The sequence below is a fragment of the Falco punctatus genome, assembly GCF_963210335.1.
Source record: "Falco punctatus genome assembly, chromosome: 8".
Taxonomy (NCBI): Eukaryota; Metazoa; Chordata; class Aves; order Falconiformes; family Falconidae; genus Falco; species Falco punctatus.
In genome coordinates this window covers 22093517-22111855 of record NC_137588.1, presented here as the reverse complement: position 1 = coordinate 22111855, position 18339 = coordinate 22093517, and the positions used below count along the sequence as shown (strand labels likewise).

General features: G+C 37.7%; 1 protein-coding gene across 2 annotated transcripts in view; it reads right to left on the bottom strand.

Annotated features, from left to right (window-relative positions):
- STK39 (serine/threonine kinase 39) overlaps window positions 1–18339 on the bottom strand; it is a 104427-nt gene that overhangs the window by 23356 nt on the left and 62732 nt on the right. For both annotated transcript variants that reach the window (XM_080398951.1, XM_080398952.1), the window contains one exon: window positions 16969–17036. In XM_080398951.1, coding sequence (XP_080255077.1) covers window positions 16969–17036 — 68 coding nt within the window. The remainder of the gene's footprint in view (window positions 1–16968; window positions 17037–18339) is intronic.

Genomic DNA, 18339 nt, shown 5'->3' with positions numbered 1-18339 from the left:
CCTCCATTCCTAGCACATTTCCAGCTTCAGATTTAGTTAATAATTTCTACCATCAATAAAACATTAGCCTCTTTGCAAAACAGACGTCCATCTCATTTTTGGAAATGGCAAGTCGACTGAGCATAAGCATAAACTTAATTGCTGTAGCACACTTTTTCCAATGAATAGCTCAATCCACTTGAAAAGCTAATAGCAACAGAATGTGTTTTGCAGTCCATTATTCTTCTTCTCAGCAAGGAAACCGTATGCAAGCTCATATTTCAGCATACTAGGCCGTGAAGTCTTGCTGTGGGAAAACTAAATCCAATAGGCAGGCATACTCAGCTGTGACTTACAGCTATTAACACTTGCTAAATACTTGTAAGAATATCAGAGTCAAAAAACAGCAAAATGCAGGAACACAAAACCCAAAATGACTGGCAATACAGACAAGAGCAAGACAGCAAACCCTGAAAAGTAAGGATGCTACATGTAGTGCTTAAAATGAAAAGTACTCATTTACTGAATATACTGAATACTTCAAAGCTGAAGGAGTTTCAGGTTCCCAAAATTCTACTCTAAATAAAGAGTTATGGGAGGAGTTTAAGATCACTAATACAAAGCTGCAGATAATGCAGCTAGCCCCATACAGACTTATAAGGCTCATTTACTTCTGTTGTAGAAATCTGCTGCCATTATATAGAATATTGCACTATCTATTTTTATTCAACAGAGAATTAGTATGAATCTCAGTCCTTTTTTCCCACCTCCCAGAAAAACATGGATGGCTTTCTCTTAAAATTAAAAAAAAAAAAAATTAATCACATATGACTATCTCTGAGTTCCCTTTCAACAATCCACTTCCTTTTGCTGAAATGCATTATACACAATAAACCTGTTAAAACTGCCACTTTTCAAAAAAGGGAAGTTGGACAGAAATTTAGCATTTTTCTTAAATATGTTTTGACTGAATGTGGGATGCAGCTGAGACTTAAATACTCATTTCCTGCACACGCTTTTGAAGAAGCAAATCAAGTGAATAAAAACTCATCTCACACCTTTGCAGAAGTAAACCAGAAACTTGTTACTCTTATTAGCAGCTATACTGAACTGCTCCAGCCTGCGTATCTTTTTCCACAGAGTCAAACGCTAAAACCAGCTGAGAAGTAATTCTGCAGATTTTGCACTCTTGCAGTTATCTATCTAGAAACTAATACATTAGGCTCTCAGATTATATCTATTCACAGACCTCCCGCAGGTAGAACATCCACCCTATAAAAAGGCACTAAGTAATTACAAACTCTAATCAAAATCAGCAGCTTTCTCGCAGGCTGATACAGCTACGTGAAAGACCAGCTGCTCCTGATACAGACTCTTTCCTCAAGCAGGATGCAAACGGGGTGTATTCTGCTTTGCCTCCAAATTGCAGAATGTCCCAAATAGAAAGTTAATGAGTCAAAACTGCATATTTAAGTGAAGGTGAAAATTCAAGGAAGGCTGATATGTATTCAGCCAACCAACCTTGCTATGAGGAATAGCTTTGAACTACTTTGAACTTAGGACACCGCTGCTTTCATCTTAATGGTATGCTGCTACTCAGGAAAGCAAAACAAAGGAAGTTTGGCAAGATTAATTAGCTAGAAGCCTGTAAGTGCTTTTGTTTATGGTTCCATTACCTTCCAGACATTTATTGATTTCCATAAATTATTGATTCCCTTATATATTCCACTAAATAGAAGATGCACTCGAGTTCTCGCCTAAAAGCTGCCCATGCTCTTCTCCAGTCTTCAGACACTCCTCTGGTTCTAGTTAGTGTCACTGTTACTGCAAATTAGTTTGCTAGTTCCCTTGATACATTTTGGTGACAAGTGTTTGGATTTGTTGATTTATTTGTAGGCAGAATTTCCAAGCAGTGTTTCATTTGTTCCATTGGAGTTCTCTTTTTACTTAGATCCATTACAGTCACCATGTAGCAGCACACAGACTTTATTTCTGCTAAACAGAAATAGGATTTGAAGAAAGGCACTTAGTATCTCAGTGATTAATAATTTTATCTTCTTCATCATTTCTTAATGGTCTGTAGTTTCTCTAATGTGTTTGTAAAAAAGTTATTTCTATTTTAAAATGCAAACTCAGACTTTTTGGCCATCTCTTGTAATACCTCTTATTTGGTTCTTGCTCTGTGCCATTACAGAATAATATACCTCATCATGGATAAAAACAGCCCATCTAAGAAGTAGTACATTTTAAATACTTTTGTGTATTTTAGTACACTGCAGTTTATTGATTTCCTGCAGATTACTTTTCATTATATAGTCACCTCCAACAGGAGAAATTCCACAGAACTGCTTTGAACAAGGGTGACACCAAAGCACACCATGCTAAGACATTTTAGCAGACATCTTTCTTGCAAAGAAATTTCAGAATTTAAAACTTTAGACTTTATGAAAGCATTTTGCAGATCTTTGTTATTATTTTGTTTTCATCAGGACCACTTGATGTGCACACAAGGATTGCTAGATCTGATTTTCTAGGGAATAATGCTTCCTCTAAGAACCGGAAAAAGAACATGGGCCAACCCCATCACTTAGCCCCCCACCTATAAGCTCAGACCATCCTCTCAACAGGACGTGAAATAAAGATGCTCTGTTTTGAAGGAATTTTTTTGCTGAACAATGCTGGTATTTACAAAAAAATCAGGATTAGAAAATAAATTATGAAGATATTTAGATTGACATAGTTCTACTGATAAACACCTAAGATGTGAAAGAGATTTCAGGCATTTGCATTTAAAGACAAAGCCTTTCAAATAATTACCTAATGATAGTGTAATTTCTGCTATAGTCGATTAGCTGTGTTCCACACGCTTGACAAGAGATCTACATTGTTGAATTAAAATCGGAAATCATGTTTGTGTAATGATGCAACTGTAAATTAGAAACATTAAATGTCATTTTCTTTTGTCCTTAAAGGCAGAATGTCTATCATGTAAGTGAGATTCAGGAAAATTAAATGTCCTGGAATTAAACTTAAGGTCTAAACCATGCTGGGATAGCTAGCTTAATTATGCATCAGGCGACATATTTTCATTCTTTTTTTACTATACTCCCCTCTCCGCCCCTCTCAAAAAAAATGCATCCACCCCTTCTTATGCAGGGTTAACTGAAACATCAGCTTGTATTTCTCACAAGCTTCAGCACCATCCATATAGCCCTTAAGGAGAGTCTGTATTCCTGGATGAGATTCATTTTACCATAGCTAAGTAACTATATTCTTCCTTCCCAAAATAAGAGAAAAATCCTCAAATAAGGTGAGCCAAATGAAGGGCTTGTGCATGTGCGTGAGAACGTGCAGGTTTTGTCTGCTGAATTTTCAGACTTCAGCGACAAAGTCATCACATGTGGTTTAGAGAGACTGATACATGGAGCCGAGTGTCCAAGAACACAGGTGATAATGGAAAGGTAATCAACAAAGCTGACTTTTGAAACAGTAGAGTACATATACATCACATGGAAACTGCACCATTTATGGCTTTTGATTAGTTACAGCAGAAGAAAGATTCCCTGATTTTTTCATTCTCTTATTTCAGACGGAGTTAGAAACCATAAATCACAGGCACTTCACCACCACCACCTGTTCCGTCACTATGCCGTGTAGACAGCAAGCACTGTGTAGACTACACTACAGACACTGTAGACATCTTTGATTTCAATGGTCACTTCTGCTGGCATTTCACAAACACATCCTCTTGCATAAAACTTTATTTTCTAATCATACCCTACTTTTTAATTCAACTGTTTAATCATCCTTTCCCATCCCTCCAATGGAGAACCAATGCAAAAATCTTAGTTCTTATCATCCCCATTCTTGTCCATTAGCATATGTAGAAGTATGGTGCTCTATACCAACATTACCCATCTTGGATGCTAACCACTCTTTTAATTAGTATTTTTCATTTTTCTTTTATTACGGTTATCCAGTTCTAACAAGGCATAGGAACATTCTCTACTATTTCTATGGACTAACTAGTGGAATCAGCAAAAGATAGAGCTCTCCTGGAGCAATGAGTATTCACTCTCATTAGCCCATTTCCTCGCCTGTTTTAACAGACTCCAACATACAGATGCTGCAGCTCTGAATTCTACCTTCTCTTTCGCTTATTCTTGCATATTTCTGCATGATTAAAATGAAATATATGTTTATATATATATATATATGAAAGAAGAAATATATACCTGTATCAATCTCTATATATACTTCTTCTATCTGTATAGATTGAAGAAGGTAAGATGTATCTATATATACACATATATGTATCTTCCTTCTTTCACCCTCTTTTTCCAGAGCTCCAGCTGGACATGGAGGACATTACTAGTCAAGAACTGAAAACATTTAAAAAACCCAACCCAAACACGCAAACAAGCAAAAAAAAAAAACTTTAATAAAGAAAAACCAAAAGCTATGCATTATAGCATGGTCTACAAAATACAAGCTCTGCCCTGGCAAGGGTCCTTGGTTTGCCTCTGTCAGGGGGTAGTTAGGAGGCCAGAGCGCCTGCACTCTTTGTTGCCTGGTAAAAGGGACGCTCCCTGCACTTCCAGGGCTTGACCAGCATTGAGGAGGGCCATGGTCCAATTAACCGAATCATAAGCAAGAAATCATTCTCAGAAGAAAGTCAGGAGAGCGTTCTTTTCTTCCATCCACTTTTCAGATCACAACTAGATATAACTCAGCAACAGAACAGATCTACATGTTGAGGAAAAAAAAAAAAAATCTGCATCAACTGCGCACTGCCTAAAATTGAAAAGTTTGTCGGTGGCTAGTTTTGACAAACCCTAACAAGTCTGGCTAGTGGAAAAGACAACAACAGCAGAATACATATTCTCCTCAGGAACCAGAAATAAATTAAGTCTTCAACTAAAACTGTAGAAACTTTATTATGAATGGTACATAACACATGGTGCCACATGGCACCCTTCACCAACCAGCCTTTCTCCTCCCCTTAGTCCTACAAGACCTACTCTCACCAGAACCAAATTCTGCCCACCACCAGGGACTAGTGATGCTGGCCAAGTCTAAATCAGTGTGCTTTGACAAAAAACACACACTGAAAATACACACCAGACATCGCACTTGTACAAAATTTAGGTCTCACAGATGCTTTCCCCTCGAAAATCTGAGCAACATTGAAAACGTCGCAGAAGCAAACCAAGTTAGAACAGAAAAAACAAGACATCATAGCTTAAGAACCAAGGGCAAGCAGCATGGTATTTGCACTACCTCACTACAGTCACTGGTATAAATAAAACAACAGAAGCATTTAAATAACTTGCTCATTTAGACTGCAGAGAAAGCAGTTCACATTAAAATGGAGTGGACTAATCAGAGTGATAGGTAGGTTGTACATCCCAGAGCTGTACTCACCCAATTTTCATTCTACATCTCTGCAATTTATTTGACCACACCAAATGTTATTCAGATTCAAAAGGTCATCTTCCTTCTTGCAATAACTTGTCACCCATTTTTCACTTTCATGTGCTTAAGGCATAATGTGCAAGTTAAACATGGTTCCCTTTTACAGCGTTACAGTTTATTCTACAAGTGGTGTATTTTTCAGTCAAAGCCCTGTATTACACATGGAGAAAACTGGTCACAGTAGCAATGAAAGAGACAGAGACAGCACCACTCCATGAAAACAACTGAGAGTTTACTTTCTCAGTGGGCAATAATTTACTGATATTTTGTTTTCACCCAGCATAATTAACTTGGTGACAAGCTTTAGAGCCTGATTCATGGAAAATCCTGATTAAGTGATGCAATACCCCTTTTTAAGTATTGTCTATTAAATACCTCTACTGAAGATATCTAGAACCTGTTTCTAATCTCAGTTTTGATTAATTAAAACTTTGTTTCAACTGTATTTACAGAACACACAAAACAAATGAAATGCAAAGTGGCACTTCTGTCCCTTTACTTTCCTTGTCTTGCAGTTTTCCTATGCTTCAGCTGTGGTATTTTATCCATTCAGCTAGGGCAGGGAAAGCACAAACTCTCCTTCCCCTACAAAAATCACAGCTCACTTCTTTCCTGCCCACACACCACTACCCCCTTTTTTTTCTTCCGAATTCATGGTACTTTGCATGCAGCAGAACCAAAGCAGTAATAAAAGGAAGTCTATTTATTAAAGTAATTTTGTGAATCAGAACTTTAAAGCTCTTGTGGGATCACATAAACACAACAGAAAAGAGCATTTACTGTAAAGAAGCATTAGCCTCCTGAGGATTCACCACATGGTTATGTAAATCCCCTTCTAACACTTCCATGCTCACTTGTCATTCACTAATCAATATCCAGGTTCCTCCATTGCACATTACCACACTATCAAGAGCAGATCATGTCTGTTCACCACTGTGGAGAGAAATGGTTCTTGTCAACTTATTTTTAATGACTTAAGGTCAATTACAGATCAAATGGAAGGGCATTCCTGTTAACTTTTGGTAGGAGCAAAATAGACGTTTGAAGTCTGCCCTGCTTCCAGATTCCCACCAAGTAGAATGGGACTAAAAGCTCTGTATTGGTAAAATGTAGTCCTGAAATATACAGTTCTTTGAAATCCATTAACACTTTTACCATTTATTTCAGGGATTCTGAAAAAAACTCCATGGCTTTACCACTTATCCCCCTCCATATACATTACTGGAAGAAATATGTTTTAGCATATTGAAGAAGCATATTGAAGATGCTTCAAGATCAAGTTATAGGACTCAAATATACACAACACTGCCGCTACCTTTTAATTTTCATGTATACTAAGGTAAAGAGCAGAGCCCTGATGTGATGCAACACACTTGTTAATCACTATACTTCAAGAGGTAGCAGCAATAGTAATAGCAAAACACAGCCAAATTATACTTTCATGACTGAAAAACAGCCAACGTAACAATGAAACACTGTCATTTGGTTGTTCAGCTGTTGGAATGAGACAGCAGTTACCCATTAAAGATTTACCATCTGTATGCCATCTACCATACAGAAAAGGCATGTATACGTTACAAAAAGCAGCCACCAGGTGCATTGTTATGGTCACAATTAGGTCAGCCAAGAACACTGTTCACAGCTCTAGCGCAGCGCACAGCTCCTCCGGCAGGAAAGGACTTTACAACAGTTCGATCCATAGCTGACCAGTCCCAAGTTGCTTAAGACTTAAAAGAAATTAGAGTGCCTTCAATCTAGTAAAAATGGATTGGATACAATAGTAAAACTAAGTAAAATGCACAAATTGTGTGATAGAAGAAACACAAGAAAACTAGCTGGTACACACAATTACTACCAGGCAAGTCTACAAAATCATGTTTATCATTTTAGAAATGGCATATGAACATTAAGTCTTTTCTCTCCATCCACTGATTTACAGCCCCAGGTCTTCATTCCTTGACATAGAAGTGTTAGAAGTAGAGACATTTTAGATAGATCTATAGTCTTTAAATAGGGTCTTCTCTCTGCAGCTGCTGATGCCAGAAGCTAAACCAAAAGAATGTTATAAGCCTTTCAATTTTTTATCTTGTTATATTCATTCCCAGGTAAGTCAAACAGCAAACTCTGAACAAAGAGTATTTATTTTTTTTAACCTCAATTCTCAGTGACCCATTTCTCTGCATAGGCAGTGAAAAGCAATATTCACTTGCAACATATTCTTTGAGGCTTATACTTCCTACCTGCTCTCATTTATCAGCAGGTGGAAACAACTTAGAGCTATCAGTTTTGTTGCTGCAGAGAGGGCAATACTAATCATAAGATTTTTTTTCCCTAAAATTATACCTGAACTAGCTCAAATGCTTTTTAAAAAGCAGTGGTAAAGATTTAACTTTGAACTTAACACTGAAATACAATGAAGGACAACAAGCAGTTATACTGAGAATTCAATAACCCAGTAAAATCTCAATGCTTGGTCAAAACCAGAACTGAATTGTTCCTAGAAAGAACTTGAGTTAACTACAGATGACATCAATAACGCTTAAAAATGATCACCCTGAAGTATTCAGTGGGAGCATTTCAATAACGGAGAGGACAACTGCCATGCATGTAATTCAATCACTGTGTTAAACACTACAGCACACTGTGGTTATAGTTGCCTTTCTTGGATTTGTCAATAGTTTAACTTACCCCCTCCGAGTATAGTTCTGAAAGATCTCTGTATTTCTTGATACCACACATCATTAATTAGTGCACAGTTTAAGGAAGTCAAACCAGTATTAGCTGCACGACTGAAGCATTACACCACCTGCCTGAGTGACAGGAGACACCAGAGCAACTAACAGCTAAATACACAAAGGCCAGCTTTGTATGCTTCTGCATGCCTGGTGCACAAGCAGAGAGATTATAACCTGTTAGACCAGTGACAAATTCTCCTAGTACAGCATCGCAAAATAGCTACAATGCTTGAAGCAAAATTTCAGTTCTTTAAATCAGAATGTGTAAAAGGCAGATAATTGCCAGGAGGTTACAAGTACTTCAGAATAATGCTCTAGAAAAGCAATTTCATTTATGAAATCAAGACAAAAGACGTGCAGCAAGCTCTACAGGAATACCTTTTTTTTTAAAAAAAAAAAAAAAAAAAAAAAAAAAAGAGACATGTAGGTCCCCAGTGCACAAAACAAGACTTTGAGGGAAGGCTCAGAGACACCTTTTCCCTTATCCAAGCCAAAGAATGTTTATAATATGTTGATTTAAAAACTCCCTGTATGCACGTATCTTTTCAATGCCGTTGGCTCAGAGTTTTCATTCCTGATGATCTATCAGCACATCACTGTCACAACCAAAGGAGGCTTTGTAGGCAAACCAGAAAGACATCTGAGCCACCACAAAATTATGACAATTTGCCTATCATTTGTCAAAAATTCACAGATCCCAACTACCTTATCAAGAAGGGTGGCAAGCATGGCAAAAAGTCTAAGCTTTGTTTTAAGAACTTCAAAGGTTTCATCTGGTTTTCCTGTCATGGGCCAAACTTTCTTTAAAGTAGCTTTGCAGTACACAGGCTTCACCAGCAAAGCCTGCTCATAAGTTAAGCTCTTGGCCCACCTGTGTCCCAGTGCACTTCTTGTGGCCATTCCCTGGTCTCACTACAGCAGCAACAATTGCTTTGTGGAGCTAAACAGGATCCATGAAATGAGTTCAGTGGAAATTTTGCCTTCCCCAAAAAATACATCAGAAGTCACAAACCAACAACTAAAACCTGCCTGCTTTATAATGATGCAATGGAGTCCCAGGAACACCCCTACCAGTAAAAAGCAGAAAGACAGAGAACCACAACACTAAGCCGGAACAAGCAGCCAAGCCAGAGAGAATTATTTAAAATTGTTTCAACCCTGCCAAATGTACTATGACACCACATTCACAGGCAACTCTAACGTAGATGGATGAAGATGAAACAGTGTGGCCTCTCAAGGTAAATGCAATGTCTTTAGAACTATTAGAAAAATATCTAATGAGAACTGAACTTTGAATTATCAAATACAAGCCATATTACAGTTGATCACTAACATACATGCCATTAATAATACAACTAAAGTTACTTTTAACACTGAGGTCAATTCAAGCTTTAAACTATTTCCTTTAACATAAAGGAGTTTGGGGGTGGTGTTTGGGTTTCTGTGTTGTTTTTTGTTCCCCTTCTTGTTTTAATTCTTTTGTAAATAATACAATACAAAGTCAGACTGGAATAAAAAAGATCTAGTGATTTTAAAATTCAGTATCAGCAACATCCCCAAATGCAATTGCCTGCATAATTTACAACCACAGCTGTGCAGGTTAAATACCTAATTCCTTGCCATTTCAGTATTTAGACAGGCAAATCTTCCTGATAACCTAAATTTAATAAGCGGAAACAATATATTGATTCCTTGCCTCAATAATTATCAATCTTACATACAAAAATTGTTTTGATAAATAAATATACCAGTGCTCTATTAAATAAGTGGTGGTATAGCAATTGCATGGAGTATTATTTAGGTCATAATCAAAATAAATGTTTAATTTATTTTCAATAAAACTACAGCAAGGCATAAAACCATCCTTAAGAACTGAGTAAGAAATGCATGATTCACCATTTTTGAAGAGCAACCTTTGAAGAAAATAGTAGAGGTACAAACAGAAAGCAGGATTAGAATCAATAGTTTAATCAAGGGTTCTTGCTTACTGATTTCAGTCATGATTTAATCATGATTAAACAGGTTATTTAAATGAAGTCTCCATTCTGTGAAAATAAAATTCAGTTCAGTAACCACATCCCCACACCTCCCCGATTCCTAGGGCAAAGCCTTAGATGTGATGGCAAAATAAAATACAGGACATGTAATCACAGGTACATTTATTTCAAGAATTCTACAAATGGTTTTGTTTATGATGTGTGTTAATCAATTCCCAGCCTACAGATAAGTTCTGTTACTTTCCAGTTGTAAATCTACCACGCAACTGAGACTTTATTTATGGATTTAATCATTAAATACAATGGAGAACAAAAGCCATTCTAAATAGCAAAATATGAGAAATACCTGTCCTTGGTGAAGGATACACATCAGTCGCACTTCTTACAAAAGGGACTGAATGACAAAAGTTGGTTTCTTTTATAGATACTGAAAAAATTAGAAGGGAAAAGAAAAACTCAAAAAAGAAAAAGACAATTGAGAACTCTGTGTTATGGTACTGAGCCAATTATCTAACTCATTCTACTTCTAGCCAGAACAGATGTTTCCTTGTTTATAGGTTGGGGTTTTTCTCCTAAAGATCTAAGCCTCAAACTTAAATATTAGCAACACAGGAGAAGCTCTGCTAGGTACCTCCAGACAAGTAAGTTTCTTATGTAACTTTAAGTGTAATGCATTTTGTAAGAAAGACGTAAAAAACGAACAAACAAACAAAAAAAAACCCCAAAAAAACCCAAACAGCCTACATGAAAGCAGGAAGATTAACGCTTGAGCTTCAGCTCAGACTAGTGAGTGATATCACGTCATCTATGTTCTGGCACGCAGAGGAAATGACATTTCAATTAAGTCCTAACAACTCTCCTGTAGCGAAGCATACACAACCACCTGCTACTAGCTGCTCCTTGGACTTGTCATTCTGAATTGTATCTCTCTGTCCATTTCTCCAGAAAACACATGACCAAATGACACATGGTTTCAAAGTGTGATAAACCAGCTATATTAGCTGAAGGAATGCTTTTGTAAGAAATACCAACGCACACAAACGTTTATCTGTAAATTACAAGATCAGAGTGCCATTACATACAACTCTCCCTTAGTATTTTCTCTACACACTATATTAAATAAGATATGCTACAACAGAAGCATCCCATTTGCCAGTGCAGCAAGGAAAAAATTTCCATTTGTCCCTTTTGTTCTTCCACAGGCTTAATTCATCTAGTGCGCAGGAACTGTATTAAATTAGGTCCTGGGACATTCCAAATTACCATCAGTAAATTATCTTCCTGTCATAGGAGCTAATTTAACCATCTTAGATTGCTTCAGATAATTTGCAATTCTTAACTATTAACCATTAACAAGTCTCCTAATTTAACATGAAATGTCTCTGTTATTAATCTAAATAGTCAAACCCTCCAACAGTGACCTTCCTAAATCTGTAACTGTAACAACTTGGTGGTTAGACTGGAAATTTCACATTAAGAGTAATAATGCCTCCCTACTCCCTTTTCCTGGTTGTATGAACAGTCCCATTGGAGGACTAAATCACAGGCAATTGCCTTAAACCTCTCTTTGCAGAGTTCCTGCTGAGGTCCGCTGCCAAGACACACGGTGTGCACAGCCTCACAGGAGAAAATCTGGATTACAAATTTCATTCCTCCCCACTCCCAGATTCCTCTTCCTCTGTGAGGCTGAGGATACCGAAGCATCAGCATTTCAATGTAATGATCACTCAGATAGTCTGGGTCAGAGGTATGTGCCAAGGCAACAGATCAAGTAACAGTGAGAACCAATATTTTCAGTTCATTGCAGAATTCAAGCAGTCTCTTAATTAAACTTGAGCTTTTAAATACTAATGGTCTGTATTAAGTATTTAATACTACAGTCTTTCAAAAGCTTTGCAAGGAATTACCTAAAACACACTGCTGTTAATTTCACTCATGGGGCAACATACTTCACGCCACAATACAGCAAAAGACAGAAAATAAATTTGAAATTGCCGTATCCAAAGAAGCAACTCTGACAGTAGAGAATATTTTTACAAGTTAGTCCCGCTGAAAAAACTACTAAACCAAAAAGGTATTAAATACAAGGACAGAAAAATCAGATAACTCAAGTTGGAAACCATCCAGACCAACAGAGTTAAATACCAGCACTTCTATAAAGAGTGCCATGGGATTCTTCAAAGATTATTTCAGAATGTGAGTTGTGTTTCTCATCCACCACAAGGCATTTGCACTAAACAGAGGCTGGTGTTAATATGGCATTCCCTGCTCAATTACCGCATGAGTCCAGCCCTGCTCTGCTTGGGAAAGCTAACAGAACCTGACCATCCAGTAAGAGGATTACTGAAATGCATTGATTCTGCTGCCAGAATTCCTCCTTTAGGAAGGTAATTTTTAATTTTTATTGGTAACATTAACCTTTTTTGGAACATACTACTAGGAAAAAAATGCAAAACTATCATCTGCAATTGGATAGTTTTTGGCGTAGCACAGCCTCACTGTATAAGAGGGGGAAAAAAACCCAACCCAGAGGAACACTTGGGTTTTTTTTCTTTTCCCTCTTGCTCCTGTTGAAGGCTGCCCATCTCCCTAGGCTTTGCCCTGTCCCAAATCTCCAGGCACTATTCTCCAAACCTTTTGGCCCATACCCTCAAGCCTCATATTAAGTTGTTTCCGCCCATCAGGCCCTAAATGTTTGTGTCAGCTTCCATGACAAACTCTGCAACCACGGTAGTTGCCCAGCCAAAAACTCAACAGTATAGAAACTGCCATCAGTTTTCTCTCCACTACTTTGTGCCTGAGGACCCTAGGGAAATGCCTTCTCCCCTCAGGTCCTAGCCCAGCCAGCCTCCATCACATAGGAAGGGCCACTTCCCATCTTCACCTTTTACTGTCCCCTTACCTCATGGCCCTTCTCCAATGAAGCAAAAAGAAAGCAAGGAAGAGATGAAACCTTCCTGAGCCTTCTCTTGACATGTTTACTTCCCCTCCCCTCTCCATCCTCCCCATCAGTCAATTAATTTATCTTGTATTTTGCTGGTGTTTACATTTTTACCCACATCAGTACCGAACTTGTTTTTCAAACAGTAATTCTCAGCATCTAAAACCAGTGTGTCCAGAACTCATTGAGCTACCGCAGTTTATTTAATTTGATTGCCTCAAGTGAACTATTTTAAAGGAAAAAGCTTCCAACATTTTTGATGCTATACTGAGCTTTGAGTCTTCTAGTCTGGCATCTAATGTTCACAATGTTTATCTGAATATCAAGCCACACTTTAAAAGCTATATAATAGTAGCAGATGAAGCATCCACAGGAAATTGTTTTTATCCTCATACTGTAGCTACCTTGCTCTGTAATAATACGGTTCACAACTTAAGGTTCATTTTAACAAATCCCATAAACATTCTCTATCAGCTCTATGACTTAATGATCAATTCACCAAAACACATCAACAGAATAGTTTAAAATCTGCAGTGGAGGTGGATAAATGCAGAAACCCCTATGAGGATATTGGTTGTTTACTACCTTACAATCCCAAGGGAATGCCACGTGATGCAAAACAAGTCATCTACACCACTTTTATCCACTACAAATGACAAAACTGGCAGTATTTTTATTTTCAGATGCTCAAAAAACACTTACTCAGTAAATTAATTACAACAAAAGAAAGCAGTTAGGGGCCAGAGCATCTTTCTCTATATACAGCTGCCCTAACTGTAAGCTCATTTACCCTGCAATGATCCCAGCATAAGCACAGCTGCATATGGCTGGAATGCAGAAGGCAGTTTCTTCTGTAACCAGGACTGACCATGAGTGACTGAGGGCCTCCAGATTTACATCCTATGAAACCAGAAATTTATTTTTCAGGGTTTTATGAAGGTATCCCATATGACTTCCCTTCTGCTAACAAAACAAAAAACAGTTGACTTAGTGCAAAACAGATTACAGCAACAGTTCAAGCACTAACTAATATGATGAACACTACTGTCTTCCCAAAATAGCATCTCTGTAGCTTGTCACTTACATTACCCAGTGTGGTACAACCTTGTCAGTAGTCCACTGGAATGTCAGCCTCAGACTGACTCTGGCCTTAATTTAGCAGAGTAATAAGGTCCCAGTATCAAGACTTTGGCGCTGGAGAAGAAGACTCCTAATGCTATGCCCACAAAGCAGCACTAGTCTGCACCACAGTTGCTATTTCTCCAGAGCTGAATTTGCTCGCTGCAGCTAGACCTCAACCCAGACCCAAAAATGCAGAACCCAGCAGTCCTCAGGTGCAACTGCTCACTGACAGGCCAGGGCCACTATTAATGTGCCCACAGTAAGGTCAAAGACAAAAAGCTTTATACAGAATATACTGACATATACCTGACACTGACAGGCAAATGAGCTGAGATAACTCGTCACAGGTAATTTGACAACGGAAGAAACAAACATTTTGTTAAAAGTTAACAATCATCAGCTCCTTTCCCCTAATAAGGATTCTGTTAAATTTACTGAATAACGAGACATTTGAATATAACTCTTGACAAGTACTCAGCAGACTGCACAGCCCTGTCACGCTCACAGCAGCTTCAGCTGTTCCCCTCCTGGAGTCAACAGTGAAGACAAAGCATAACTCTTCAAATGTCAGCAGAGGTACCTTGCTAAACAACATATCTAGCAGCCAGCCAGTGGCTGCCCTGAATTTCTGTGAGTGTTCCATGAACAAATTATCTCTTGCCTTTTCAGTAGCAAATATAAAGAAACACTTAAATACTAACTCTGAATCTACTGGGCAGAGGTATGGGGAGCTTGTAGCCCTCACGCTCAGATATGCACTTTGCAAAGTCCCAACTAAAGGACAAGAGTGCTGCTTGGTACGCCCCGCACTCCTGTATTCGCCCCAGCCACCCCCCCACACACACGCTGATTACATGCTAGCTCTGACCCTGCTGGCACGCACAGGTTTCCATCAGAAGGGAACTCAGACACACAGTGCAAAGGTGCATAATGCAGCCCACCTCCTACCACTGAGGCAGGACACAGCCAGAGTTCACGTGGGGTCAGGAGTTTGCACCACATTCTTCCCTCAAAAGTAAGTCAGCTTAAATTAACAAAATTCACTCTGCAAAATTATGCATCAGATTGTTTTTTCCAAAACACCGTCACCAGTGTTCCCAGGACCCAGAGTGTATCTGCTGTTCGAGACATTTTTGTTTTGTAAAAAGGAAACTTTCTGGTTTCTAAAACTGAAACTCTTGGGTTTTTCCTCTCTACCAATAACCATCTAAACCTTCATAATTGTTACACACTAATCCCTTGGTTTTAAGGAGGGTAGAGGGAGGGATTTTTTTCACCCATGAATTAAGAGGGTCCTTAACAAGAATATATGTTCATCATGCAGGTAAGAGTTTGGAAACTCAAGTCTCCTAGGATCAATATTCCTTCACTTCTGGCTCAGGAGCTGCAGAAATCTGAAAGCATAATCCCTGACATTTCACTGTACTTGCAGGACTAAAATGTTTTCCCTGTGGACGTGCCAACACTGCAAGTAAGTGGGTAGAAGCTAATTGCCCTATAGGATTCATCGTAATTTAAAAGTACCCAAAGCACCTCACTAGTACATCCACACAGCAGTATAAACTGGTCTGTTTTGTAAATGGTTTCATCTACCTGTCCGTCAGCAGAAAGACAAAAAACAATATTGATAGCATAACTCTGTAGTTATGTAAATTGGACAACTAAACCGACTCCAAATAATCTCTTAAGTCTTTTCTCTCCCTACAATAAAATTTATTACTCCTTCCTTCAGTAAACAACCTCTGGCAGTCACACAATTTTTTATAGCTGTCACTAGAAAAGCAGTCAAAGAAAAGGGAAGGTAGACAACTTTGGAACTTGGCACTCATTCTGTGTACAGGTTTTGATGTTACTGTTTTAAAGCTACTTGTTATGCATAAATCTGCTATTTGTTTCTAACATACTGGTGGTAATTTTTAAAATATTTCTCTATTTGACTTTTTATCTTTTTTTTTTTTTTTAAGCATAAAAAACCCTGTAACATTTAACTTTTCCCCATAACAATAATCAAGAGTTTACAACCTTTGACAGATACCCTGTCAATACAAACTGGATGTAAATAGTTTTAAAATGAGTGGCAGTAATTTCTTAATTAAGTTAGCAGTTCAATGAAAATGACTGCAAATACATAAAAGTTATCGAAGCTTCTTATGAAAAAACACTTTTATCCAAGAACCAGACCACATAATTAAACAATTAAAATCTTATTTATAAACTGATTTTAATTAAAGGTAATCTGACTCATTTTAACTATGTAAAAATTTAAAGTTAGACAACATATTTGTATCCATTTTCTAAAGTATCTGTCACTTCTCCACAGTGGCTGATCAAACTTGCCAGTGAAAAACGATTTGAGTAGGCAACTTGTAATACAGCTATGGTTTATTTCTGTCAGAGGCTGACTGCTGAAGTGTGAAAGAAACTCATTAAAAATCTCTCACTGTGATCCTGCATTGCAAGGAAAAAAAAGAAAGAAAATACTTAATGAAGGGTACACTTAGCCTGAAGCCACATTCATATTCTGCTTTTCATTTTACACTATTTCAGTAAGCAATTAAAAGACAGCAATTAGTCACAGAAACACTATTCATACTGGTCATATTGGGAGATTAAAGAGGTTAGTACTTATTTTATGTTAATATTATGAAAGTAATGAAGGAGATCAAGAATAATACAGCCAACTAAAAAGGAACACTAACATAAATAGAAGAATCCTTACCTTAATCTTAAGACAAGATTCACTGCACATGGAACTTCACTATATTCATCAGTAAGAACAGGCTGAGACTATTAAAGAAAAAGGCAAAAAGTTTTATAAAGGATGCCAAAGGAAAAAAAAAAATAATCCCCAAATACCCGCCATGCTAACAGTTTGAAGTTAGCACAGAATATTTTACACATCCTCTAACTCTCAAAAACCTTTTAAACACTTTCAGTAACATAGTCTGAAATATAGCTGATACCAGTAAAACTGCCATATTTCAATTACAGAGATACAAATGATAAGGCCTGCATTAAAGTACTGAGTGTAAGATCTTTTAATCCACCTTGCATCAAAGCTCCAATAGCCCATTAAATAATACGCACACAGTGAGAATACCAAGCTACTACTCACATTATTTTTGTGGAACAGTTTTGGTTGTTAAGGAAGTCTTGCATCTATCCATCTGCAAAGAACTACTAGCATATCAAAGCGGGCATTGCAGCTCAGAGAATGTCTTTCACAGAGGAAAATCAGGAATACAGATAATCTTTCCCACTATCACTTTTCCCTCACACTGTGATACCCTTCCCAGCCCCCAACTAACATTTATATGAAGTCTCAAGCAAAAGTGTATCCCACATACAGAGTACCTCAGGGTCCTCTAGCCTACTATGACTTCATATCCAGCTTGGCATATTGTCACCACTCACAGAAGCCTGTTCAAAGTTACAGTCAAGTCCTCCCAAAATGAAGACTTGCATCACAATTTGATTGTTTTCCAACACTTTTCCACATTAAAGCTACTTTTAAAAGTGTTACACAAGACCTGGATGTCATTATCTGTGTATTTTAAACAAAAGTTAACACATATTTGGAAAAATCATTTAATCATCAGAAAGGAGTAGAATTTTTTCTACTTAAGTTCCTTCCATTTATATAAACTACTACTATTACTTCTGCATCTTCAACAGACCTGTTATTTCAGTGTTTAGGAACGTGCAGTTCAAAGACCAACAGGCACACACCAACAGTAACAAGCTGTACTAGTCTTTGTTCTACAACATCTTCTGGAGTATTTAGGAAACCAAAAATCAACAGAAGTCTTCAAGCAGAGGATTTTTTTTCTCCTTCATAAACTAAACAGCTCAGAATAAAAGAGTCACCTGTATAAACTGAGTCACAAACCTAAGACATAAAAAGACTGTCTGGTGAAAGTAATTTTTTTTTTTTGTACTCTGCTTACATAAGATCTCTCAGATGCTGAAGTGCTATGTAAACTAGCTTCTGTAACACAACGACTGGGGTCATCACTTGAGCTAACAGAATCAAATCTGGCAGGAAGCTGTTAGTCTTTTAGAAGATTTCTATGACACCAATGAAAATCAG